At 46.2% G+C, this 26984-nt stretch overlaps 1 protein-coding gene and 1 non-coding gene across 2 annotated transcripts; both read left to right on the top strand.

The window, feature by feature from the left end:
* Nucleotides 1-194: 194 nt before the first annotated feature.
* On the top strand, nucleotides 195-26451 carry LOC143973702 (TOG array regulator of axonemal microtubules protein 2-like). Its single transcript, XM_077474552.1, has 11 exons — nucleotides 195-257; nucleotides 1598-1726; nucleotides 3147-3256; nucleotides 3430-3669; nucleotides 13000-13158; nucleotides 13896-14013; nucleotides 14360-14466; nucleotides 16552-16762; nucleotides 18696-18912; nucleotides 21787-21873; nucleotides 25851-26451. Exons 1-11 carry the CDS (start codon nucleotides 195-197, stop codon nucleotides 26102-26104), a joined length of 1695 nt encoding a protein of 564 aa, XP_077330678.1. The 3' UTR covers nucleotides 26105-26451.
* TRNAG-UCC (transfer RNA glycine (anticodon UCC)) lies at nucleotides 6539-6610 on the top strand. The gene has a single exon. It is a non-coding gene; the product is annotated as a tRNA-Gly (tRNA).
* Nucleotides 26452-26984: the final 533 nt, after the last annotated feature.

The following is a 26984-nucleotide window of genomic DNA, read 5'->3' as shown; positions in this document are numbered from 1 at the left end:
AAGTTCGGGCAAGAAAAGCCCAGATGGAGGAGGGTAAGGTGGAGGAGCAGACAGACCTGCAGCTGAAGAAAGAGGAGAGAAGACTTTTCCAGAAAGCCCATGCACTGAAGGCATACTGGGAGAAAGAAGGAAAGCAGCTGACAACAGGAAGGAAAAGAGAACTCCTAGAGAAAGTGTGGGCAAGAAAAGCCGCGATGGACAATCAAAGATACGGGGATCAATGGGAAGTCGGCCCTGATGAAGGCAGAGACAGACAGGTAAGTACATGTTCTTGCATATAGAATATATAAAGTGAAGGGGGGACATTGCCTTCATGGAGGATTACACATCAGTAGGAGGATATTATGCTGGTTGGGTATAAAATATCCGTATGTTATAGACACGCCCAGATATAGGCAACAGAGATTGTTGGGGGACCTTCTCATGTCCCTCATATGGAAATCCATAGAAGTGATCAGTAGGCAGAGCTCCTCCAATGATCAGATAGATTAGATCTAGAGCAGATATAACCATACAGGAAGGCAATGAATGGACTATATAGAAGGTGATCCTTCCTTCATTGTTGGATAGTGGAGGAATGAGCGGCAGGAAGGCTCCGTACCTAAAGACAATATATCCGAGTGAAATATAGGAAAGTTATCGCGTCTGCAAAATAGGGAATAGATTTATAGCATTTTTATTATTGTTTTTTTTTTTTTTTACCGGTTATGGCGGCGATCTGCCATTTTTATCGGGACTGCGACATTACGACACATCGAACACTTTTGACACATTTTTTAAACCATTGACAATTATACAGCGATCAGTGCTATAAAAACGCACTGATTACTGTGTAAATGTCACTGGCAGTGAAGGGGTTAACACTAGGGGGCAATCAAGGGGTTAACTGTGTTCCCTACTGTGTGTTCTAACTGTGGGGGGAGGGGACTGACTATAGTAGATGACAGATCGTGGTTCCAAGCTATTAGGACTCATGATCTGCCTCTCCTCTCCTCACAGAACAGGGATTTGTGTGTTTTACCCGTTTGGACGCTATTTATGTCGTTCCATGGTGTGCTGGCAAATATCTTCCCTTTACACACAGACATCCCTGTTCTGCCTCTCGTGCCAACGATCTTGTGCGGTCATCGCGTCTGCCGGTCTTGAGCATTGGCACCCCCGTGCAATGCAGCGGGCACACGCATGCCTGCTATCCCGTTTAAAGGAGGCGATGTACAGTGACGACGGCTCGCGGGATCGTGCCGACCTGCCGCAGTATAATGACGGTGGCTGGTTGGCAAGTGGACCAAAATCAGTAACAGTTTGTTCCAGAGGAAGGCAAAAAAAAACTGCGGTCAGGGATGGGGGGGCAGTTTTGTCTCATAAAGATAGATTCCTTGGTGACCTCACACAGGCAGTTGTCGCAATTCCCTGGATCAAACTATTTCCTCTTCAGCTTAATCAGTCAAGCAATGGGAGAAATGCAGAAACTTCTACCAACCAATCAGAAATCATCTATTGCTTCACCTGCTTTGAACTGAAGGATGTTATATGATAGATCTGTTTTATGTCATCCTGGAGCTTCTATGATAATCAATATGACTTTTTTTTACTTTAGTTTTGGATTGAGTCTGAGATGCCCGCTGTCCTACCATCAGAACCCGCCGACATAATATTAGACCTCGAAGATGCCTTTAATGTTGAATCTGGTCTGAGCAGAAGCAGGAATCGTCCCCGCCTGGATGAAGTAAGTATCCTCTATCCTTCTTACATGGCTGAAAAGACTCACCTCTGTCTGGTTCAGTGTTTAACCACTTCAGCCCTGGAAAATTTGGCTGCTCAATGACCAGGCCATTTTTTGCGATTCGGCACTGCGTTGCTTTAACTGACAACTGCGTGCTCGTGCGACGTTGCACCCAAACAAAATTGACATTCTTTTTTCCCCACAAATAGAGCTTTGTTTTGGTGGTATTTGACCACGCCTGCGGTTTTTATTTTTTGCGCTATAAGCAAAAAAAGAAAGACAATTTTGAAAAAAAAAAAAACAATATTTTGTACTTTTTGCTATAATAAATATTCCCCATTTTTGGTAAGAAAAGCAAATTTTTCCTCAGTTTAGGCCGATATGAATTCTTCTACATATTTTTGGTATTAAAAATCGCAATAAGCGTATATTGATTGGTTTGCGCAAAAGTTATCGCGTCTGCAAAATAGGGGATAGATTTATAGCATTTTTATTATTGTTGTTTTTTTTTGACCGATAATGGCAACGATCTGGGATTTTTATCGGGACTGCGACATTACGACGGACACATCGGACACTTTTGACACATTTTTGAAACCATTGACAATTATACAGCGATCAGTGCTATAAAAATGCACTGATTACTGTGTAAATGTCACTGGCAGGGAAGGGGTTAACACTAGGGGGCAATCAAGGGGTTAACTGTGTTCCCTAGTGTGTGTTCTAACTGTGGGGGGAGGGGACTGACTATAGTAGATGACAGATCGTGGTTCCAAGCTATTAGGGACTCACGATCTGCCTCTCCTCTCCTCACAAAACAGGGATTTGAGTGTTTTACCCGTTTGGACGCTATTTATGTCGTTCCATGGTGTGCTGGCAAATATCTTCCCTTAATACACACAGACACATCCCTGTTCTGCCTCTCGTGCCCACGATCTTGTGCGGTCATCGCGTCTGTCGGCCACGAGCATTGCCACCCCCCTGCAATGCAGCAGGCACGCGCATGCCTGATATCCAGTTTAAAGGAGCCGACGTACAGTGACGACGGCTCGCGGGATCGTGCCGGCCTGCCGCAGTATAATGACGGCGGCTGGTTGGCAAGTGGACCAAAAACAGTAACAGTTTGTTTCAGAGGAAGGCAAAAAAAAAACTGCGGTCAGGGATCGGGGGGCAGTTTTGTCTCATAAAGACAGACAGATTCCTCGGTGACCTCACACAGGCAGTTGTCGCAATTCCCTGGATCAAACTATTTCCTCTTCAGCTTAATCAGTCAAGCAATGGGAGAAATGCAGAAACTTCTACCAACCAATCAGAAATCATCTATTGCTTTACCTGCTTTGAACTGAAGGATGTTATATGATAGATCTGTTTTATGTCATCCTGGAGCTTCTATGATAATGAATATGACTTTTTTTTACTTTAGTTTTGGATTGAGTCTGAGATCCCCGCTGTCCTACCATCAGAACCCGCCGACATAATGATACACCTCGATGATGAGGAATTCCATACAAGCAGCAGATCTACAATCAACACGTAAGTTTCTTCATTGGAATTTCCTTTGTACAATGTGACATCACCAATGATGGGGCACTGATCTTTAGATCTGGAGGATAATCTGTAGTGATAGTAAAATTGGAAAAACAGGGTCATGGGAGGGATTTTTGCTACTCTTAATGGAAAGGTTATATTGTATTCTTTGCACAAAGCTCATCTAAGATTCCCCTAATGGTAAATGAATTATGTAAAGTGTTGGTGTCCATGGTAACCAAACTGCAATTATCATTCAGTTGGTTTCCCGATTTCTCTAAACTGATTTGGGATCCAGATGATCATTTGATGTTCTGGATTATTGGACGAGGCCAATCACTAATGACTGGAGATGACAAGTCCCATGAGCCCATGATACGAATTCCAGTCACTGGAAGAGAAATGTCTGGTGGGGAAAAGTGAGAAGAGCCTCTTGGTTAGATGATGATGATTAGTGGTGAAATATGTAACTACCAGCAGCTCACTTTATGAAGAAATAACAAGAGAGCCAGGTCTGCCACCTATGCAGTAGGACCATATAATGTCCTTCCATCCAGCCATTAATGGCATTGCAGATTATGCTGAAGATCCAGATACTAATGTATTCCCCTAGGTGTATATTTGGGTGTGGGGTTAGGAGTGCCGAGTACAAACAGTGTTATTATGTCCTGGGGATTCATTGTACATGTTTTTTAGTTAAGTTGTATACGGCCAAGAAGCCTAGTTTAAGGATAAAATGGCTACATTGTCATGTTCCTTCTAGCCGTATGAGGAGCTATCTCTTTTTCCCTGGAAACACAGACTAGACCCCCGCATGGGCAATATTCAGCCATGTCCATGGAGGGTTCCTTATTTTCTGGCCAGAAGGTGGCAGAGGAAAGGGGGAGGCAAGACTCCAATACACCACCAAGGCAGCGGCCATGCTTGCTTCCTTCTTGGCCCGGCACATCAGTCCAGGCTCACAAATGATCTCTCCCAGTCCTTCTAATGACATTTTACAACATCTCATAACTTTAGTAGCAAATGATTTACCTTCCAATTTCTCTTACAGGAGTGAAGAACAAGCTATGGTCACTGAGGATGCATACCCAACTTCATCCCGGCCTGACACAACCACACAACAGACTCACAATGCTGGACTATTCATAAACTTTCTGAGATCCATCCCGATTATCGGGAATATGGCCGGACCATAATAGTAAGTATCCTTTCCTGTAGTTACATAGTTATCTAGGATAAAGTCCCCTGTCTATGAAGTATGATCTCCCATACACGGGGGCAGTTGTGGATTAGAGGAGGGAGAACAAAACCTTTTGGTATCTGGAGGACATTTTAGAGGGGACCAAATCTCAGTTCATATGGAATTTTCCAAAGTTGCAGATCTTTGATGAATGTTCCTTTCCTAGTGTTATGAGGAAGGTGGGGGAGGGGGGGGGGTGCTTTTTCCAGGGGGAAGAATAGTGATTAGGAAAGGTTTTCCGGCTTGCTTGGCAGTGGTTGGTCAGCCCAGTTGGGACATCCCATTAAGTGTTCCTCTAACTTCCCTCAGGGATCCCAGTAAAGTAATGTTCTCCTCTATGGCATTTGTTCTCCTCCAGTACCTAAGATGACTTGGCTCATGGCACTAGCTAAACATATAGAGAGGGTTCCTCTACCCAACACCAAAACCTCCGCCAAGTATCTGGCCAGCTGCTTCTGTGGAGAAGACCACCTTATATAAATGGACATTTGGGGAATTGGCATAAACTGATCAGTACTAGAAAACTGAGGGACGTCTTTAATGTAGATGGAAGGCCATAGTCGTATGTAACATTCTGTAATATCTCTTCTTTTTCTCTTTCCACAGAGCTAGTCCAGTCAAGTGGCCCATTGAACCACCGAATCAGCTCACTGAGGGCTCCATTCAAAGCAGAAGAACCAAAATGCAATGCAGGCCCATTAGGGGCACCAGGGCGCCGCCCCCTCTCTCCTCTCCACCCCCTATATGTATCGTGCTGCAATTCACCTGCTGCCTGACCCACCACTAAGATGGGGTAAGTGGCAGGCATGCAGCGGGCGGGTGTCCTCCCAGATCAGTCCGCACCACTGACCGGGGGGTCTAGGAGGTGGCTGTGTGTCTGTGCTGCTGGCCGTGCATGCCGGAGGGGGTGATTGGTTGGGAAAGTGCACTGGTGGGGGGGAGGGTGTTAGATAAGTCTGCTGGTGGGGGGGAGGGTGTTAGATAAGTCCGCTGGTGGGGGGGAGGGTGTTAGATCAGTCCGCTGGTGGGGGGGAGGGTGTTAGATAAGTCCGCTGGTGGGGGGGAAGGTGTTATATAAGTCCGCTGGTGGGGAGGAGGGTGTTAGATCAGTCCGCTGGTGGGGGGGAGGGTGTTAGATAAGTCCGCTGGTGGGGGGGAGGGTGTTAGATAAGTAGGCTGGTGGGGGGAGGGTGTTAGATAAGTCCGCTGGTGGGGGGGAGGGTGTTAGATAAGTCCGCTGGTGGGGGGAGGGTGTTAGATAAGCCCGCTGGAGGGGGGGAGGGAGTTAGATAACTTCGCTGGTGGGGGGGGGGGGGTGTTAGATAAGTAGGCTGGTGGGGGGGAGGGAGTTAGATAAGTCCGCTGGTGGGGGGGAGGGTATTAGATAAGCCCGCTGGAGGGGGGGAGGGAGTTAGATAACTTCGCTGGTGGGGGGGTGTTAGATAAGTAGGCTGGTGGGGGGGAGGGTGTTAGATAAGTCCGCTGGTGGGGGGGGGTGCCCTGCCCCCCGGCCCAGCCCGCCCCTGTTGGGGGAGGTGCATGCTCACCCCCTCTTTCCTGGCCTGCCAGGCTGGGTGCACGGATGGGGGTCTGGTATAGATTTTGGAGGTCATTTTGTTTGCATGGAGTTCCCCCTTTACAGGTGAGTAGAAATTTTTCGAATGTTGTTGAAGTTGTGCTGTGTGAACGGGAAGACACAACAAATATAAAGCAGTATTGTCAGTGGACTGTCTCCACCATCTATTAGGAGCAAGCCTTCCATTCCCAGGTGAGGTGTCCTGTCCCCGCCCCTTCAGGGTTCAGGTTGAAGATGCGGAGGAGGAGCGAGGGAGGAGGAGGAGGAGGGGAACTTCCCTTTTTAGGTGAAGTTCCACATTAAGATGGGGCAGCACAGAGGCTTAGCGGTGAGCCTTGCAGCACTGGGGTCCTCGGTTCAAGACCTGACCAGGACACCATCTGCCTGGAGTTTGCATGTTCTCCCTGTGCTTGCGTGGGTTTTCCCCGGGTACTCCGGTTTCCCCCCACACAACAAAAACATGCAACTTTTTGTGTTGGTGGTGCAGTGGTGAGCACAGCTGCTTTCCAAGCAGACGACCCGGGTTCGATTCCCGGCCAACATAATCGCCAAGATTCTCCCCAGAGACTGGAATTATATGTGGAGTGCAGATTAGCGATGGGATAAAATGTAAAGGAATGAAGTGAATGTCGTGGGTTTGTATGGATTTTATTACACACCTTAGAATAGATTTCTTGCAGGTAGGTGTGATTGTTCTGTATTCTCAGTGTCAGCCAGTAGGTGGAGCACTCGGCTACCTTTCAGGTATTTTCTAGGCTCTTCTTCACAACTTTGCTGAAGAAAGGCCGGCTATGTAATATATACAGTGGGGGAAAAAACACCTACCAACCAACAATACCCCTCCCCCCACAGACTGGCTCCACTAGGTGCTCATGTGGTACACAGATTAGTCCTGTCAATGTAAGAAGGTTCTCCTAACGACAACTCGTTATGTGTATAGAAGACGCCTGTCCACAGAATCCCTTCCCTCCAATCCTCACCATCATGGGGAAGAGCAAAGATCTGTCAGAGGACGTCGGGGAGAAGATTGGAGACCTGCACAAGGCTGGAATGGGCTACAAGACCATCAGCAAGAAGCTTGGTGAGAGGAGACGAGTGCTGGAGAGATTATTCACAAATGGAAGAAATACAAAATAACCATCAATCGCCCTCAATCTGGAGCTCCATGGAAGATTTCACCTTCATGGGGTAAGGATGGTCATGAGAAAAGTGAGGGATCCGCCCAGAACTACACAGGGGGGAGCTTGTGAATAGGGATGAGCCGAACACCCCCCTGTTCGGTTCGCACCAGAACCTGTGAACAGACCTAAACTTCGTGTGAACTTTAGAACCCTATTAAAGTCTATGGGACTCCAACGTTCACAATCTAAAGTGCTAATTTTAAAAGCTAATATGCAGGTTACTGTCCTAAAAAGTGTTTGGGGACCCGGGTCCTGCCCCAGGGGACATGGATCAATGCAAAAAAAGTTTTAAAAACGGCCGTTTTTTCAGGAGCAATGATTTTAATAATGATTAAAGTGAAACAATAAAAGTGTAATATTCCTTTAAATTTCGTACCTGGGGGGTGTCTATAGTATGCCTGTGAAGGGGCGCATGTTTCCCGTGCTTAGAACTGTCCCTGCACAAAGTGTCATTTCTGCAGGAAAAAAAATCTTTTAAAATCACTTGCGGCTATATTGTCGGCTCCTGTAATACAGAGAACATTCAATGAGTGTTCTCTGTATTAGCCGACAATTCATTCATTCATTGATAAAAAAAAAAAAAAGCGCGGGGGTTCCCCTAAATTCAATTACCAGGCCCTTCAGGTCTGACATGGATATTAAGGGGAACCCCGTGTCAAATTTAAAAAAAAATTGACGTGGGGGTCCCCCTAAATATCCATACCAGACCCTTTGGTTCCAGTGACCCCAATTTTGGAGTTATAATTGCTGAGAGTGACCCCAATGTTGGGGGTTATAATTGTTACCAGTGCCCCCAATGTTGGAGTTTTAATTGCTGCCAGTGACCCCAATGTTGTTGGTAATTATTGGTGCCAGTGACCCGAATGTTGGGGGTTATAATTACTACCAGGGACCCCAATGTTGGGGGTTATAATTACTACCAGGGACCCAAATGTTGGGGGTTATAATTGCTGCCAGTGGCCTCAATGTTGTTGGTAATTATTGGTGCCAGTGACCCCAATGTTGGGGGTTATAATTACTACCAGGGACCCCAATGTTGGGGGTTATAATTACTACCAGGGACCCAAATGTTGGGGGTTATAATTGCTGCCAGTGACCCCAATGTTGTTGGTAATTATTGGTGCCAGTGACCCGAATGTTGGGGGTTATAATTACTACCAGGGACCCCAATGTTGGGGGTTATAATTACTACCAGGGACCCAAATGTTGGGGGTTATAATTGCTGCCAGTGGCCTCAATGTTGTGAGATAAAATTGCTACCACTGACCCCACTGTTGGGGATTATAATTTCTTCCAGAGACCCCAATGTTGGGGGTTATAATTGCTGCCAGTGATCCCAATGTTGGGGGTTATAATTGCCACTAGTGACCCCAATGTTGGGGGTTAAAATTGCTGCCAGTGACCCCAATGTTGGAGGTTACAATTGCTGTCAGTGACCCCAATGTTGGGGGTTATTATTGCTGACAGTGACCCCAATGTTGGGGGTTATTATTGCTGACAGTGACCCCAATGTTGGGGGTTGTAATTGCTGCCAGTGAACCCAATTTTGGGGGTTATAATTGCTGCCAGTGACCCCAATGTTGGGGGTTATAATTGCTACCAGTGACCCCAATGTTGTTGGTAATTATTGGTGCCAGTGACCCGAATGTTGGGGGTTATAATTGCTACCAGTGACCCCAAAATTGGTGGTTATAATTACTTTGTGACCCCAATGTTGAGGGTTGTAATTGCTGCCAGTGACCCCAATGTTGGGGGTTATAATTTCTACCAGTAACCTCAATGTTGGGGGTTGTAATTGCTGTCAGTGACCCCAATATTGGGGGTTATAATTACTGTCATGGGGGGTCCAATCCGGTGGGTGTACAGTAGCTGAAAAAAGTAAGTACACCCCTCAGTAATGTAATTATCACCGGGGGGGGGGGGTATTTTTAACCACTTGAGACCCGTGCTATAGCCGAATGACGGCTACAGCGCGGATCTCCTTTGCCAGGTCTACGTCTATTGACGTCGTCCCGTGCACGAGGGGCGCGCGCGGCACGCTCTGTGATCGGCGAGTCTATGAGACTCGCCTGATCACTGATCCGAGCAAGGGGTCGATCCCGACCCCTTATCACGTGATCAGCTGTCAGCCAATGACAGCTGATCATGTGATATAACGGAGACGGTAATCGGCTATTATTCCTGCGAGGAGAAAAAAAAAGAGCCGATCACCGGCGGCCGTGATCGGGACAGTGCCCACCTGCCCCCTCATCACTGAACATAATAAAAAAATAAGTGCCCCCCCGTCAGTGCCACCCTGCAGTGCCCACAGTGCCACCCAGCAGTGCCCACAACCTGCCTCAACAAAGGTGCTGCACCCCAGTGCCACATATCCGTGCCCATCAGTGTCATCTACCAGTGCCCATCAGTGCTCAGCAGGGCCGCCCATCAGTCTCATCTATCAGTGGTACCTATCAGTGCCCCTTAGTGCCACCCATCCGTGCCATCTTATCTGTGCCCATCTGTGCCGCCTTATCTGTGCCCATCGGTGCCGCCTTAACTATGCCTATCAGTGCCCACTAGTGCCGCCTCATCAGCGCACTTCAATGAATGAGAAAAATTACCTGTTTGCAAAATTTTATAACAAACTATTAAACATGATGTATTTTTTTTTTTTTGCATTTTTTTTGTTTGTTTAGCAAAAAATAAATCTCCCAGCTGTAATTAAATACCACCAAAAGAAAGCTCTATTTGTGGGAAAAAAAATGATAAAAATTTCATTTGGGTACAGTGTTGTATGACCGCGTAATTGTCATTCAAAGTGCATCAGCGCTGAAAGCTGAAAATTGGTCTGGGCAGGAGGGGGGTTTAAGTGCCCAGTAAGCAAGTGGTTAAGTAAATAACAAGGTAGATTGATTTCCAATATTTCATCATAGAATTTGATCAGTGATTGTTTATCATCGTCATGGTGATGGGAATAATTGGTGTCAGTCCCCCCATGATGTGTGGGGTTCCGTGCTCCGGATTTCTGTGGGGGGGGTATTGGTTGGTGACCTGAGTGGGGGGTCCTAGCAATACAGACATCCATCTGTGGACTTATAACCCCCAACATTGAGGTCACGGGTGAAAATTGCTACCAATAGGGAATCTAATAAAGGGGGTCCGACCTGCTACTAGCAAGGAGGAAATAATAAAGTGGCCGGTGAGTGTACAGTATATGCAGTATGTGACAAAAGTAAGTACACCCCCTCAGTGACATTTCTTCTCTCTTTTCATGTGACAACACTGAAGAAATGACACTTGTCTACAATGTAAAGTAGTGAGTGTACAGCTTGTATAACAGTGTAAATTTCCTGTCCCCTCAAAATAACTCAACACACAGCCATTCATGTCTAAACTGCTGGCAACAAAAATCAGTACACCCTTAAGTGAAAATCTCCAGATTAGGCCCAAAGTGTCAATAGACGGCACACACATCCAGTGGCGGCAAATGTAAACAGTGTGACGTCCATCACAGGAGGTGGGACTTCGTTACTGCGGCCTCCCGGCCCGAGAAATTCAAATCCAGCTCCATGACACAGCGGGAAATCGCCGCTCTAAACGACCCAGACACTGGTAGGCTGCCTCTGATGGGCGCTGATATTTAAGTAAGGCTGCAGACACGATGCAAGAGAAGGTCAATAGACTGAGGACACGATGCAAGAGACGGTCAGAGACTGAGGACACGATGCAAGAGACGGTCAGAGACTGAGGACACGATGCATGAGACGGTCAGAGACTGAGGACATGATGCAAGAGACGGTCAGAGACTGAGGACACGATGCAAGAGACAGAGACTGAGGACACGATGCAAGAGACGGTCAGAGACTGAGGACACGATGCAAGAGACAGAGACTGAGGACACGATGCAAGAGACGGTCAGAGAGGACACGATGCAAGAGACGATCAATAGACTGAGGACACGATGCAAGAGACGGTCAGAGACTGAGGACACGATGCAAGAGACAGAGACTGAGGACACGATGCAAGAGACGGTCAGAGAGGACACGATGCAAGAGACGGTCAATAGACTGAGGACACGATGCAAGAGACGGTCAATAGACTGAGGACACGATGCAAGAGACGGTCAATAGACTGAGGACACGATGCAAGAGACGGTCAGAGACTGAGGACACGATGCAAGAGACGGTCAATAGACTGAGGACACGATGCAAGAGACGGTCAATAGACTGAGGACACGATGCAAGAGACGGTCAATAGACTGAGGACACGATGCAAGAGACGGTCAATAGACTGAGGACACGATGCAAGAGACGGTCAATAGACTGAGGACACGATGCAAGAGACGGTCAATAGACTGAGGACACGATGCAAGAGACGGTCAATAGACTGAGGACACGATGCAAGAGACGGTCAATAGACTGAGGACACGATACAAGAGACGGTCAGAGAGGACACGATGCAAGAGACGGTCAGAGAGGACACGATACAAGAGACGGTCAGAGAGGACACGATACAAGAGACGGTCAGAGACTGCAGACTGCATTTTTCCAGAGCTTTTCTTGCAGTAAAAAGGTGCCAATAATGGGCAACAATAATCTCATATTAATTAATATCCTCAATTTAATAAGTCAAATATAATACAATTGTATATAAAAATAAAGGTTTTCGGTTTTCCACTAAGTGCATCCTGCATTTTCGGTTTCAGCACCCCTAATTTTTCTGAATTATGGAGTGTCCAGAATCAGAGCCCGTCGGTGTCGATCGGACGAGGATCTGTTTCTGGCCACTTACAGGACACGGTGTCCCCGCACATGAAAATAAAACACACATCTAGAAAAGGTGACACAAGAGATAATTATTTTATTACACGACTACTGAGAGATTCTACATCACTTCCATTAAACAAACTGCATTTCAATATATAGAATTTTTCTCTTTTATTTTTTTATTTTTTTGCTGATAGAAATCCACACTGCGGCACACCCGGGAGATGGCGAGGGGGGCGGGGGCAGGTGGGAGGAGCCTGGCTCACCCGCTAACCCCCCCAGCTGCTCTATGAGGCGCTAACCAGCGCAAGCTCCCGCAAAACACTGGACCCTGAAAATGCGGCATTACAAGCTGATCCGTATGATAAGAGGCTGCTGAAAGGAGAACAAAGAAGGAATATCGATCGACACATTTATTGTTCCTAAGTGAACAAATAGATTTTACTAGATCACATCCCCGCTTCTGCTCCCTTACCAGGGCTTCAATTACCATCAATAGAGGGGCCCAGGAGGTGGAAGCAGAAGAGGGACTTTTTTTTTTTTCATTTCTGGGGCGTAGGTGGATAAAGTCAGTGCTGCTGTTCTGCTACACCCCTTTGTAGGCGAGGTTGGGGGGCCTCATCAGGAAGGATATATGGAGCCCCATGATTTCTAAGTGGCCTTGCCTACATATACTTACCTTTCTGGCAGCTTGTTTCTTGAGAAGCCAATAAGTGGCAGAACAAGCCTTTTTTTGCACATGTTGTCCCTGTCGGTATCTTTTAATGTGAACAAAATAGGTCCACTTGGAGGTGTAACTCTAGCATTGCAGTATAAGGATGCTGAGAGCCTGGGGGGGGGGGATTGGCGTTCCAAAAGAGCCATTTACATGAGGAGCCCGGGCACACTGGCAAAGCTGTGCCCATTAAATGTTGCCATCTCTTGGGGCACCATAGAGGTATAAGGAGACGTTGATGCCCATTGTGGTCTCCTGAGGTTGTAATTTGTGCCGTTCTCCTCCACAGTCACCGAAACAGCGCAGTGAGGAAATGTACGGCCAAACATCTGCTCAGGGTGATGGAGCTCCTGGGGGCCCAGAAACTTCTGTGTGGAACCAGAGAAAGTACAGACACCTTCCTCCGCACCCTCGTCAGACTGGTTCAGGATGGACAGCAGGACACCAGGTACTTTCATACAGATGTCACCCTCCCACCCATGCCATTTGATGGACTTTGACTTATTATGGGATTATTTTATAGCTCCCTTCCTTGGAGGGGCCCCTTTTCCTCTGCCCAGGGCAACTCACACATGCCATCAGGGCCGCCGATAAGGGGTACCACCAGGCCTCCTGTAGGGGGCCCAGGAACACAGGAGGGCCCAGAGAATTGGCACGGAGGGCTAGAAGGACAAGTACAGAACGATGCACTGTGTCTGTGTCTCTCCCTTCAGCAGCGAAAAGCTGTTTTCTCTCCTCTCCCTCCTGCCAGCTTTTAGCTGCTGGAGGGAGAGACACAGACACAGTGCATCGTTCTGTAATTGTCCTCCCACCATCCCACCGTACTGACCCCCCTCCCTGTGCTGACCACATCTGATTCCCCCATGTACCTCCCCTCCTCCCCCTGCAGACCGCCCCCCCGAATCCAAAGAAAATTCAAAGGGTGTGGGGCCAGGGACACTGGATGTCCTCCTCTTAGGAAATGAGGCAGGGTTTATCTGACTTTCTGCAGCTTTTAATGCCCATTGTGAGAAGCTCACAGTGTGCAGTGACATCAGAGTAAGACATTCCAGTCCATGAGAGCCACTACAACTGTGCAAGACTGAAGGGGGGGGGGGGGCGGAGGGAGGATTTAAGTGACCACCTCCCCCACCTACAGTCCTGAGTGTATTCCACACATTGTAATAATGATCACCCGTATTGCAGGTTTTACGGACGTCGGATGTTCAGCCTGGTCATGGCTCATCCCAAGTTCGAGGTGCAGATGGAACGTTTGATCCCATCACATGAGCTCCGCGACCTCATCGCCACCGTGAAGCAGAAAGTATGTGAGCTGTGTGATGTGCCTCATATGCCTCATATTTCAGGTTTTACACCAGGGGTCTCCAAATGTTCTAAAAACAAAGTGCCAGCTTACTGCCCTTCAAATGTGAAGGGGGCCGGACTGTGGCCAATGGGTACAGAAAATGCCCCGGCATCGGAGGGAGTAATCAATGGCACAGGCTTGGTGGTCAGCGGGAGTAAAATAATCATTGGTGTCAGTGAGAGAATTTGTTTCCCATCTCTGGTATCATTGGGAGGGATAGTGCCCACATCCGGCCCACGGGCCGCAGTTTGGAGATCCTTGTTTTACACAAACTTTATAATACATGATATGATGATTATTCCAGGAGCTGAGTGACAGCATCTCCGAGATCCCGTCCGCTAGAAGCCAGCGTCCTCCTCAGAAGAATAGCGCCACCGTGATGGCCCAGGATGTCCAGCAACCAGAGGAAAGGTAAAGTGTGTGTGTGTGTGTATATACATATATATACAGTGCCTTGCGAAAGTATTCGGCCCCCTTGAACTTTTCAACCTTTTGCCACATTTCAGGCTTCAAACATAAAGATATAAAATTTTAATTTTTTGTGAAGAATCACCAACAAGTGGGACACAATTGTGAAGTGGAACGAAATCTATTAGATATTTTAAACTTTTTTAGCAAATAAAAAACTGAAAAGTGGGGCGTGCAAAATTATTCGGCCCCTTTACTTTCAGTGCAGCAAACTCACTCCAGAAGTTCAGCGAGGATCTCTGAATGATCCAATGTTGTCCTAAATGACTGATGGTGATAAATACAATCCACCTGTGTGTAATCAAGTCTCTGTATAAATGCACCTGCTCTGTGATAGTCTCAGGGTTCTGTTGAAAGCGCAGAGAGCATCATGAAGACCAAGGAACACACCAGGCAGGTCCGTAATACTGTTGTGGAGAAGTTTAAAGCCGGATTTGGATACAAAAAGATTTCCCAAGCTTTAAACATCCCAAGGAGCACTGTGCAAGCGATCATTTTGAAATGGAAGGAGTATCAGACCACTGCAAATCTACCAAGACCTGGCCGTCCCTCTAAACTTTCAGCTCAGACAAGGAGAAGACTGATCAGAGATGCAGCCAAGAGGCCCATGATCACTCTGGATGAACTGCAGAGAACTACAGCTGAGGTGGGAGAGTCTGTCCATAGGACAACAATCAGTCGTACACTGCACAAATCTGCCCTTTATGGAAGAGTGGCAAGAAGAAAGCCATTTCTCAAAAATATCCATAAAAAGTCTCGTCTAAAGTTTGCCACAAGCCACCTGGGAGACGCACCAAACATGTGGAAGAAGGTGCTCTGGTCACATGAAACCAAAATCCAACTTTTTGCCCACAATGCAAAACGATATGTTTGGCATAAAAGCAACACAGCTCATCACCCTCAACACACCATCCCCACTGTCACACATGGTGGTGGCAGCATCATGGTTTGGGCCTGCTTTTCTTCAGCAGGGACAGGGAAGATGGTTAAAATTGAGGGGAAGATGGATGCAGCCAAATACAGGACCATTCTGGATGAAAACCTGTTGGAGTCTGCAAAAGACCTGAAACTGGGACGGAGATTTATCTTCCAACAAGACAATGATCCCAAACATACAGCAAAATCTACAAAGGAATGGTTCACAAATAAACGTATCCAGGTGTTAGAATGGCCAAGTCCAAAGTCCAGACCTGAATCCAATTGAGAATCTGTGGAAAGAGCTGAAAACTGCTGTTCACAAACGTTCTCCATCTAACCTCACTGAGCTCCAGCTGTTTTGCAAGGAAGAATGGGCAAGAATTTCAGTCTCTCGATGTGCAAAAACTGATAGAGACACCCCAAGCGACTTGCAGCTGTAATCGCAGCAAAAGGTGGCTCTACAAAGTATTAACACAAAGGGGCCGAATAATTTTGCACGCTCCACTTTTCATTTTTTTATTAGTTAAAAAAGTTTCAAAAATCCAATAGATTTCGTTCCACTTCACAATTGTGTCCCACTTGTTGGTGATTCTTCACAAAAAATAAACATTTTATATCTTTATGTTTGAAGCCTGAAATGTGGCAAAAGGTTGAAAAGTTCAAGGGGGCCGAATACTTTCGCAAGGCACTGTGTATATATATATATATTTATAGCAGGGAGGAGATTCCCTTGGACACTGCAAAGTTGCTCCATCTTTATAATGGGGGCCTTGGTGTGCAGCCTGCATTGTCCCTGGAGGGAACGTCATGGACAGCTATGGACAGCCATGGACAGCTATGGACAGCTATGGACAGCTATGGACAGCTATGGACAGCCATGGACAGCCATGGACAGCCATGGACAGCTATGGACAGCCATGGACAGCTATGGACAGCCATGGACAGCCATGGACAGCTATGGACAGCCATGGACAGCCATGGACAGCTATGGACAGCCATGGACAGCTATGGACAGCCATGGACAGCTATGACATATGAGAACTTGTCCTCTCTCTGGATCCTGAGGATCAGTTTGGAATAAATAAAACATATTATTTTTTTTTTCTGTAGCATTACCAGACCTGCAGATGTGGAAGCAGAAGCACAGGAATCCCCGGTCCCTGGAAGGCCGCCGGTCCGGGCAGCGGAAGTGACGGAGCAACTGAAGGAGCTCAGCAAACTTCTCTCCGCTAAGGAATATCAAAGCAAAATGGAGGGAGTGACGCTTCCCCTGGAGCGCTGCAAGAACAACGTGAGGTTTGTCACCTCCAACATCACTCCAGTAAGTGGAGAAGCAGAAAAAAAGAACGATTTAGAAATAACGATCAATGAGATAAGAGGCTTCTGATCAGTTTAGTTCTGCAGGAGAAACATTATTGGCATCTTGTTATACATTGTAGATCATTTGTTATCCTGTATACACTTACCTCCGTAACCTCTGCTATTGTGGAGCACCCTGCTCTGTAACCTACCTACTCAATAAGCCTTTATTTTATAAAAAAAGAAACATTGTTTCCTGTGACTATAGTTGTGTAATTACTCATTCCTATTCACTTTGCTGAAGAATCTGTTGTAGCATGACCACCAATGAGGTCTGTAGTGACCAATCACATTCCAATCCGGCTCTTCTGTAATCTTCAAGACATTTCGTATCTTCTCCAAGCCGCTCCATTCAAGAATCTCAGCAATGAAAACTTGGCAGAGGAATCCAACCTTTCCCTAATCTATCCAAATAAAAAAGAATAGATTTGGCTGGAGTTATACTGGAATGCCCCGTCCACACCATCGCACTTCCCCACAACAAAACCGCGGCTCCAACTTGTCTTGTATACACACGGCCAGGGACGGACTGACAACTCATGGGGCCCCCGGGCAATAGGAGAAGATTATGGGGCCCCCGGGCAATAGGAGAAGATTATGGGGCCCCGGGCAATAGGAGAAGATTATGGGGCCACACAGTATACACACACATACAGTATATACACACAGACACACAATATACACACACAGAATACACATACACACACACACTGAAAAGGTACTGGAGAGGCGGGGCAGCTATAATCTTGGGATTTAAAAAAAACACAGATTTTTACATACTGTCGCTGGTTTTATTAAGGCTGGCAACTCTGATGGGGCCCCTTAGTGGCATGGGTCCTTGGGCAGAGCCCGAGTGCCCGAATGGTCAGTCCGCCCCTGCACACGGCACACAAATGTCGGCCAACAATTCCGAACGTAGTGGCGTACAAGATGTACGACGAGCTGATAAAAAAGAAGTTCTATAGTCATGTGATCTCGCCATTACCAACGCTAGTTTTACAAGACCTGGCGCTTCCGGCTCATACTTGATTCCGGGCGTGCGTGAACTTTTGTGCGTCAGACTTGTGCACACACGATCGGAAATTCCCACAACAAAGTTTTGTTGGTGGAAAATTTGAGAACCTGCTAGCCAACATTTGTTGACAGAAAAAGTCCAACAACAAATGTCCGATGGAGCGTACACACGGTCCGACTTTCAGCCAACAAGCTCACATCCAACATTTCCCATCGGAAAATCCAACCGTGTGTACGAGGCATAAGCCCTTCCCTCATGAAGGCCAAATCCTGCCCCTTGTCAAATGCCAGCACTTTAGTGGGCAGTAGAGCCTCTGGGGCAAGTACTTATCCTCAGCAGGGGGTGGGGCTTATTCTCTTCTTGGGCAGAAGTCCTGGTCTAGGATCCAAGGGATTCTTCAGGGACCGATTTGAAGACCAACACAGGTACCTTTACCATTTATACGAAGCTGCTAAAAACCGCTCTGACCCAAAAGAGGTATATGGATGTGGAGGCTGAAAGGGTTAATGTTTTCACCCAAGATTCTCACAACTTTCACCCAAGGTTCAAATATTTCCCACATAGGATTCCATTAGAGACATGAGTGAATCTTACGTGAAAGTCTTGGGAATTTTAAGAGACAACCTTGACAAATAGACCCCTAGTATGGGGAAGGTGAATTTCCAAGGGTAATGGGGACGCTATAATGGAAGACTCCTATAGAAGGTGTGTAGGAGGAACGTCACAAGCTGATCACTGGGAGATTATAGGTGGCTGTGGAAATGTTTAGTAAATGAACTTTGTTCCAAATTCTCATAACTTCATGAAACCGATTCATATTATACAGGATCCTCGCCAACAACCGTCATTTTATTACATCTTATTTTTATTATATTCACAGATATTTGATGCCTTTAACCCGAGGATGCAGGATGCCAACAAGAAGGTCAATCAGTACGCTCTGGAGTCTGCGGTGGTCATGATCCCGATTCTGAAGGACAGTCTGCACCATGTGTTAGTCCCTATGGTGACCGTCGTCACGGACAACCTGAACTCCAAGCACACCGGTATCTACACGGCCGCAGTGACCGTCCTGGACACACTCATTAAAAATATAGGTAAATCATTGCTGACTGTATCCGGTACTCTTCCTTCCCGATAAAGAGGACCGTCCTCCTCCATCCTATATTCATCATTCCTGGCGTTATAGCCGGTAACCTTTATTGGGGTTTTTTCCTTTTCTTGCAAACACTCTTCTCACATTTTTTGGGATGAATAAATTCTCATTGACTTCAATGGAGTAGAGTATGTAGCAACCTCATGACCTCCAAGGGTATATGAGGAACCTCAGGCCAACATTTCACCTCTGCATTTAGTTCTCAATGGAGTAGTATATGTTGTAACCCCATGACCCCCAAAGACATATAAGGAACCTCAGGCTAGCATTTCACCTCCTAGGTTTAGTCTTCAGTGGAGTAGTGTATGTTGCAGCACCATAACCCCCAAGGACATACGATGAACCTCAAATGCGGGGCAGGCCAGTATTTCACCCCCAGACCTAGTCCTCAATGGAGTAGTGTATGTAGCAATTCCATGACCCCCAAAGATATGTGAAGAACCTCAGACCAGCTATTTACCCCCAGGTCTAGTCCTCAATGGAGTAGTGTGTGTGTTGCCACCCCATGACCCCCAAATACATATGAGGAACCTCAAATGCTGGTCAGGCCAGTATTTCACCCCCAGATCTAGTTCTCAATGGAGTAGTGTATGTAGCAATTCCATGACCCCCAAAGATATGTGAAGAACCTCAGACCAGCTATTTACCCCCAGGTCTAGTCCTCAATGGAGTAGTGTGTGTGTTGCCACCCCATGACCCCCAAATACATATGAGGAACCTCAAATGCTGGTCAGGCCAGTATTTCACCCCCAGATCTAGTTCTCAATGGAGTAGTGTATGTAGCAATTCCATGACCCCCAAAGATATGTGAAGAACCTCAGACCAGCTATTTACCCCCAGGTCTAGTCCTCAATGGAGTAGTGTGTGTGTTGCCACCCCATGACCCCCAAATACATATGAGGAACCTCAAATGCTGGTCAGGCCAGCATTTCAACCCTAGGTCTAGTACTCAATGGAGTAGTGTATGTTGCTACCCCATGAACTCCAAAGACATATGAAGAACCTCAGACCAGCATTTCACCCCCAGGACTAGTCCTTAATGGAGTAGTGTATGTTGCTACCCCATGACCCCCAAAGGTATATTAGGAACCTCAGGTGCAGGGCAGGTTAGCATTCACGCCAAGGTCTAGTCCTCAGCAGGAGTGAAGCAGTGTGAACAGACGGTCAGTTTTTAGACCAAATAAAGAGTTCATTACGTTTCACCCAATACTCCCGAAGGAGAGGGCTGGGGCATAGGACACCCATGGACTTGGCATTTCACCTCTACATTTAGTTCTCAATATAGTATTATATGTTGCAACGCCATGACCCCCAAAGACATATAAGGAACCTCAGGCTAGCATTTCACCTCCTAGGTTTAGTCTTCAGTGGAGTAGTGTATGTTGCAGCACCATAACCCCCAAAGACATATGAGGAACCTCAAATGCAGGGCAGGCCAGTATTTCACCCCCAGGCCTAGTCCTCAATGAAGTAGTGTATGTAGCAATTCCATGACCTCCAAAGATAAGTGAAGAACATCAGACCAGCTTTTTACCCCCAGGTCTAGTCCTCAATGGAGTAGTGTGTGTGTTGCCACCCCATGACCCCCAAAGACATATGAGGAACCTCAAATGCAGGTCAGGCCAGTATTTCACCCCCAGACCTAGACCTCAATGGAGTAGTGTATGTAGCAATTCCATGACCTCCAAAGATAAGTGAAGAACATCAGACCAGCTTTTCAGCCCCAGGACTAGTCCTTAATGGAGTAGTGTATGTTGCTACCCCATGACCCCCAAAGTTATATTAGGAACCTCAGGTGCGGGGCAGGTTAGCATTCACACCAAGGTCTAGTCCTCAGTAGGAGTGAAGCGGTGTGAACAGATGGTCAGTTTTTAGACCAAATAAGGAGTTTATTGGATTTCACCCAATACTGCCGAAGGAGAGGGCTGGGGTATAGGACACCCATGGACTTAACTGTCACCAGGAGAGTGGCAAAAAGTACTTACAGCCTTCACAGATTGAGAACCTTTAAGTCAACCCAACATTCTGTGAAATTAGATACTAAATAGTTCAGTGACCGCCTCCTAGGGGAGAGACCACCACACTGCAGTCAGGGGCAAAGCGTCTGTCCAGTTTCTCAGATACCCGGATTGAAGTTGAGTTCTTCCATGGTGCTTTTACCCCTCACTTACCTCACCAAGTCCCAATCCTTGGCCTCTATCCAAACAAATGGTCACTCTACCCAGGCAGCGGGCCTAAGAGGTCCAGTCAGCCATCTACATCCTCCCACACTCCATGATTAGTGCCGCCCCCCACACCATTCTCGGGGGCACTACCCAGCAGCAGGCAGAAGCAAACGAATACCAGAGAGTTCCAAGAACGACGAACTATCAATCTAGCTCTGGCTGACTACAGCCTAGTAACTCTAATTCTAAATCGATGTTCCTGCTCAGGGCGGGGGGGGGGGCTGCATTTAGATGACAGTTCAGAGGCTGCGTTTGGATTTTGCGTTGCATTTCTTTGCATGCAGTGGCTCCAATTGAGGGGAATTTGGATTGCAGGCAAAGCAAGTCCAACAAAGCCTTTCCTTGCCGACCACTGCGGCCTGCATTGGGACGCATGCATTTGTGCAGCGCTGCGTTAGAATGGAGAAGGTTGCGTTTGACTTGAACTCTTCTTCTGCTGTCAGACAGCGTGATGTAGTCGGGGGCGGGGAGAGACGCAGATTAGCGGGGAGAGACTGCAGATTAGCGGCAAAGAAAGGAGAGAAAAGCGTGAACTCTCAGCTTTCCCTACAAACAGGAAATCTTTATTGACCATCATTTTTACATTACAGACAATCTGTGGCTTCTGCAACCATTCGCCAGCCGCATCCGCTTCCTCAGCGGCCGCGCCATGAGTGACGTGACCGAACGATTGTCAGGTAACTCGCCTCAACGCAGGAAGTAGATTGACTGGAAGGCTTAAAGGGGAACCAATGAGGATGGAGACATGGGAGATGCCGTGGCTTTAGAGTTCCATGTTCCATCATTTTATAGCAAGAAAGGGAAAAGTAAGAACCTTTGTCAGAGTTTTGGTTGTCCGTCTCTGTCAGGGCGACTTCCAGAGACGTGAAGATCGCTGCGTTCTGAATCGGACACGTTTTTCATTATTTGATGAACCCGAATTTCCAAATTACAATAGAAACAAATTTAAACTGATCCGAAATAATGAAACAAAATTCAGCCGAAATTCAAATAGAAAATTAATAAAAAATTTTATTTGAAAACAAGAAAGAATAAAATAGAGAAAAAACAAAAACAAATAGACTATAATCACCTTCCGAAATTTGAATTTTGAATAGAAAAGAATATAATAGAATAAAATAGAAAGAAAGATAATACAGTCTTTCAAATTTAGAATAGAATAAATTCGAGTGCTGATTCAAATTTTCCAAATTCAACCAAATTGAATTCAATTCAACAGAATTCGGAAAATTTAAATCGAAAAGTCAATAAACTAAACAAATTCCGAAAATGAGTGAAGCGAATTTTAGCAAATTTAACTAGATTCAATTATTTAACAAAACAATTGTTTTTCATTCTGCACATGTCTAGTGATTTCTCCTCACTTCCTGTGACGCCTCTAATCAGGACAGGAAGTGAAGGGAAACCTCTGCAATGGAGACACAGCCAACAATAAAAACCTGCCAGAGGTTCCGACTTTTCTCCACTCTATCCAGATCTTCTCCAGTACTGCACAGTATTCCAAAGAATTCTCACACAGTCATTTATGGATCGCATGTTTTCATTTTAATGCCTAACAAACATACAACACCATCATACAATACAAACACACAACACCATCATACAATACAAACATACAACACCATCATACAATACAAACACACAACACCATCATACAATACAAACACACAACACCATCATACAATACAAACACACAACACCATCATACAATACAAACACACAACACCACCATACAATACAAACACACAACACCACCATACAATACAAACACACAACACCACCATACAATACAAACACACAACACCACCATACAATACAAACACACAACACCATCATACAATACAAACACACAACACCATCATACAATACAAACACACAACACCATCATACAATACAAACATACAACACCATCATACAATACAAACATACAACACCATCATACAATACAAACACACAACACCATCATACAATACAAACATACAACACCATCATACAATACAAACACACAACACCATCATACAATACAAACACACAACACCACCATACAATACAAACACACAACACCACCATACAATACAAACACACAACACCACCATACAATACAAACACACAACACCATCATACAATACAAACACACAACACCATCATACAATACAAACACACAACACCATCATACAATACAAACACACAACACCATCATACAATACAAACACACAACACCATCATACAATACAAACACACAACACCATCATACAATACAAACACACAACACCATCATACAATACAAACATACAACACCATCATACAATACAAACACACAACACCATCATACAATACAAACATACAACACCATCATACAATACAAACACACAACACCATCATACAATACAAACACTCAACACCATCATACAATACAAACATACAATACAAACACACAACACCATCATACAATACAAACACACAACACCATCATACAATACAAACATACAATACAATCATATGATACAAACACAAAATACAAATACATGATACAAACAAACAATACAATCATATGACACAATCACACGATACAAACGCACATAGTATACTTTATTTATGGGGAGCCTGACCTCCCCAACATGTTTATAGGGGAAGAACACAACCATCTGGTTCCTGTAAGTCTTTGTGTCGGTCGGCACACGGCTCCTCGGCTGTTCTGCCTCAAATGTCGCTTTGTGTAGAAGACAAACCTCCTATGACCCAGTCTGTGTGTACAGTGTTGCAATTTGCTGACTCAACAAGATCCACAGCCAGTCTTAGCTCACCAAGAAGACTCAGAGTAAAATCCATGGTGGATCCCTTTTCAGAGGGGGGTGGAGCAACGGCTTCCAAATAGGCCGTGAATCTCCCCAGCGGGCACACGCCACAGAAAAAAGCTGATCGGGATTTCCTTCTCTAAGTTTTGGTTAGACATACACTTTAAGCCCCACCCCCTGCAGTGCTAAACCCCGCCCATCACTAAACTGTCATATACCAGCACTTCAATGGGCAGTAGAGGCTCTGGGGGGCAACGGTTAACATCAGCAGGGGTGGGGCCAGGGGTGTAACTATGAATTATGGGGCTCCTTCTACTCCAGGGCTCTGTGGGGCACTGCCTAGCATCAGCAGGGGTGAACCAAGGAATATTGGGGCCCCTTCTATGCCGGGCTCAGGGGACACTGCTTACCATCAGCAGGGGTGTAACTACAAATTATAGAGCCCCCTTCTAGTCCAGGGCTCTGGGGGCACTGCCTAACATCAGTAAGGATGGGGCCAGAGGTGTAATTACAAATAATCCAAAGATCTGAGGGCACTGGTGGAGCCAGGGGTGCAACTATGAATTCTGGGGCTTCTTTTTCTAAAGGGATCTGAGGGGCACTGCTTAGCATCAGCAGGGGTGTAACCACAAATTATGGAGCCTCCTACTCCACGGCTTCGGGGGCACTTCTTAGCATCAGCAAGGGTGTAACCACAAATTAGGGAGCCCCCTTCTACTCCATGGCTCTGGGGGGCACTGCTTAGCATCAGCAGGGGTGTAACCACAAATTATGGAGCCCCCTTCTACTTCACGGCTCTGGGAGGCACTGCTTAGCATCAGCAGGGGTGTAACCACAAATTAGGGAGCCCCCTTCTACTCCATGGCTCTGGGGGGCACTGCTTAGCATCAGCAGGGGTGTAACCACAAATTATGGAGCCTCCTTCTACTCCAGGGCTTTGGGGGCACTGCTTAGCATCAGCAGGGGTGTAACCACAAATTATGGAGCCTCCTTCTACTCCATGGCTCTGGGGGGCACTGCTTAGCATCAGCAGGGGTGTAACCACAAATTAGGGAGCCCCCTTCTACTCCATGGCTCTGGGGGGCACTGCTTAGCATCAGCAGGGGTATAACCACAAATTAGGGAGCCACCTTCTTCTCCATGGCTCGGGGGGCACTGCTTAGCATCAGCAGGGGTGGGGCCAGGGGATGTAATTACAAATAATGGGACTCTCTCCTACTCCAAGGATCTAGGGGCACTGCTTAACATCAGCGGGGGTGGAGCCAAGGGTATATAACTATGAAGTATGGGGCCTCGCCTAATCCCGGGCTCTGGTAGGACTGCTCAGCATCAGCAGGGGTTTAACTAGAAATTATGAAGGCCCCTTCTACTTCAGGGATCTTTGAGACACTGCTTAACATCAGCAGGGGTGGGGCCTGCGGTGTGTAACTATGAATTATGAGGCCCCTTCTACTCCTGGTCCAGGGCTCTGAGGGCACTGCTTAGCATCGGCAGAAGGGCGACTAGGGGCATAACTACAAATTACGGGGCCCCCTTTTACCCCAGGTGCCACATGGGCCACTCTGGCTGTTGGTTATGCCACTGGGTGGAGCTTAATCTCTTCCTGGGCAGAATTCTTCATCTAGAATTCAGGGGGTTCAGCGGGGGCTGGGACTGATTTGAAGACTAACACTGGTACTTTCATAGCCTACAAGGTGAGGCACATAGTGCTGTTGCTCTAACAAAAATTTTAGGCCACGTCTGATGGCATTTACAAGACGCCCCTGAAGGCGAATACTGTATTATGTGGCGGGTTCTCACCGCATTATTATTATTATTTCTATAATGAACCCCTCAACATTTCTCCATTGTCCCCCCAGGTCTTGTATCCTCTGTCTACCCCCGGAAACCGCAGGCCGTGGAGCGCCACGTTTTGCCCGTTTTGTGGTTCTTCCTGAGTAATATAACCGGGAACGGAGTGCTGCCCGGCCGAAACGGTAACTTCAAGGACGTCATCACCAAACTTACCAATAACTTACACCGAGTGATGGGGCGGAGCCTGGAGGAGTACGCCTCTGGACAGTCCCAACACGCCACCAAAATGCTGGCCGACATTCTGGGCACCAATAAATAAATACCGACCCCCGATCCACGGTGCCGGAGGAGGCGGAGCACGGTGATGTAATGGGGGCGGAACCTGCGTTCTCTGTATTTAGTGTAAATTCTGTATTTAAGATTAAAAACTATTATAATAGAAGAAGAAGAAGAACTGATTCTTTCTATAGATTGGGAATTTATTAATACGGGATGTGATGCATCTCCGATATATATAACTGAATGGTAGCCTGTTAAAGAGGACCTGTCATGCAAAAGTTCACTATCCTAGTGACGGTACTGCTGTTAGAAATCACGGGGCCCCATACAGCACAGAACCAATCCCCCTGGAGTGCAGCCGGAGGGAGCGAGAAGAGGAGGAGCCAATTTAAGATATCATTCAATGATCTGACACCATTGTAGAGTCTGTCCACATAGCAGCCCATCCTGATGGTAGAGATATATATATATATATATATATATATATATATATATATATTGATATGGATATTATATTTTACTATATACTGTAGTTATTAATACAACATGTGAAGTTCTGAAATGAAGACAATCCTATTCCTGAGCTTTCTGTATATTAATTTATAGTCAATATCTGAACAATATGCTGGAATACCCCCATTAAACCCTGATGGAGCTCATGTATGTATATACTGTATTATTGGAATTAGCATTAAATTGTATTTTTATATGTTGTTCTTGTCTTTTTTTTTTTTTTTATAATTCCAAACAATTTGAACTAATTATAAAAAGGTTGAGTTAATCAGATGAGTCAGAGGAATGACTGATCTCCCCCCTTCTCCTTCCCTCCCTGCCCGCTCTCTTCATAGAGGTTTAGGGAGTTTCAATTAGAGAGAGAAAGTCTGAAGGCAAACAGCTTCTGGTTGTTCTTTATAAATGCT

This window comes from Lithobates pipiens, unplaced genomic scaffold (genome assembly GCF_037356315.1).
Source record: "Lithobates pipiens isolate NorthernLeopardFrog02 unplaced genomic scaffold, aLitPip1_a1.2 Scaffold_93, whole genome shotgun sequence".
Lineage (NCBI taxonomy): Eukaryota > Metazoa > Chordata > Amphibia > Anura > Ranidae > Lithobates > Lithobates pipiens.
The sequence above is the reverse complement of the archived record's forward strand: the minus strand, read 5'-3'. Positions and strand labels throughout refer to the sequence as shown.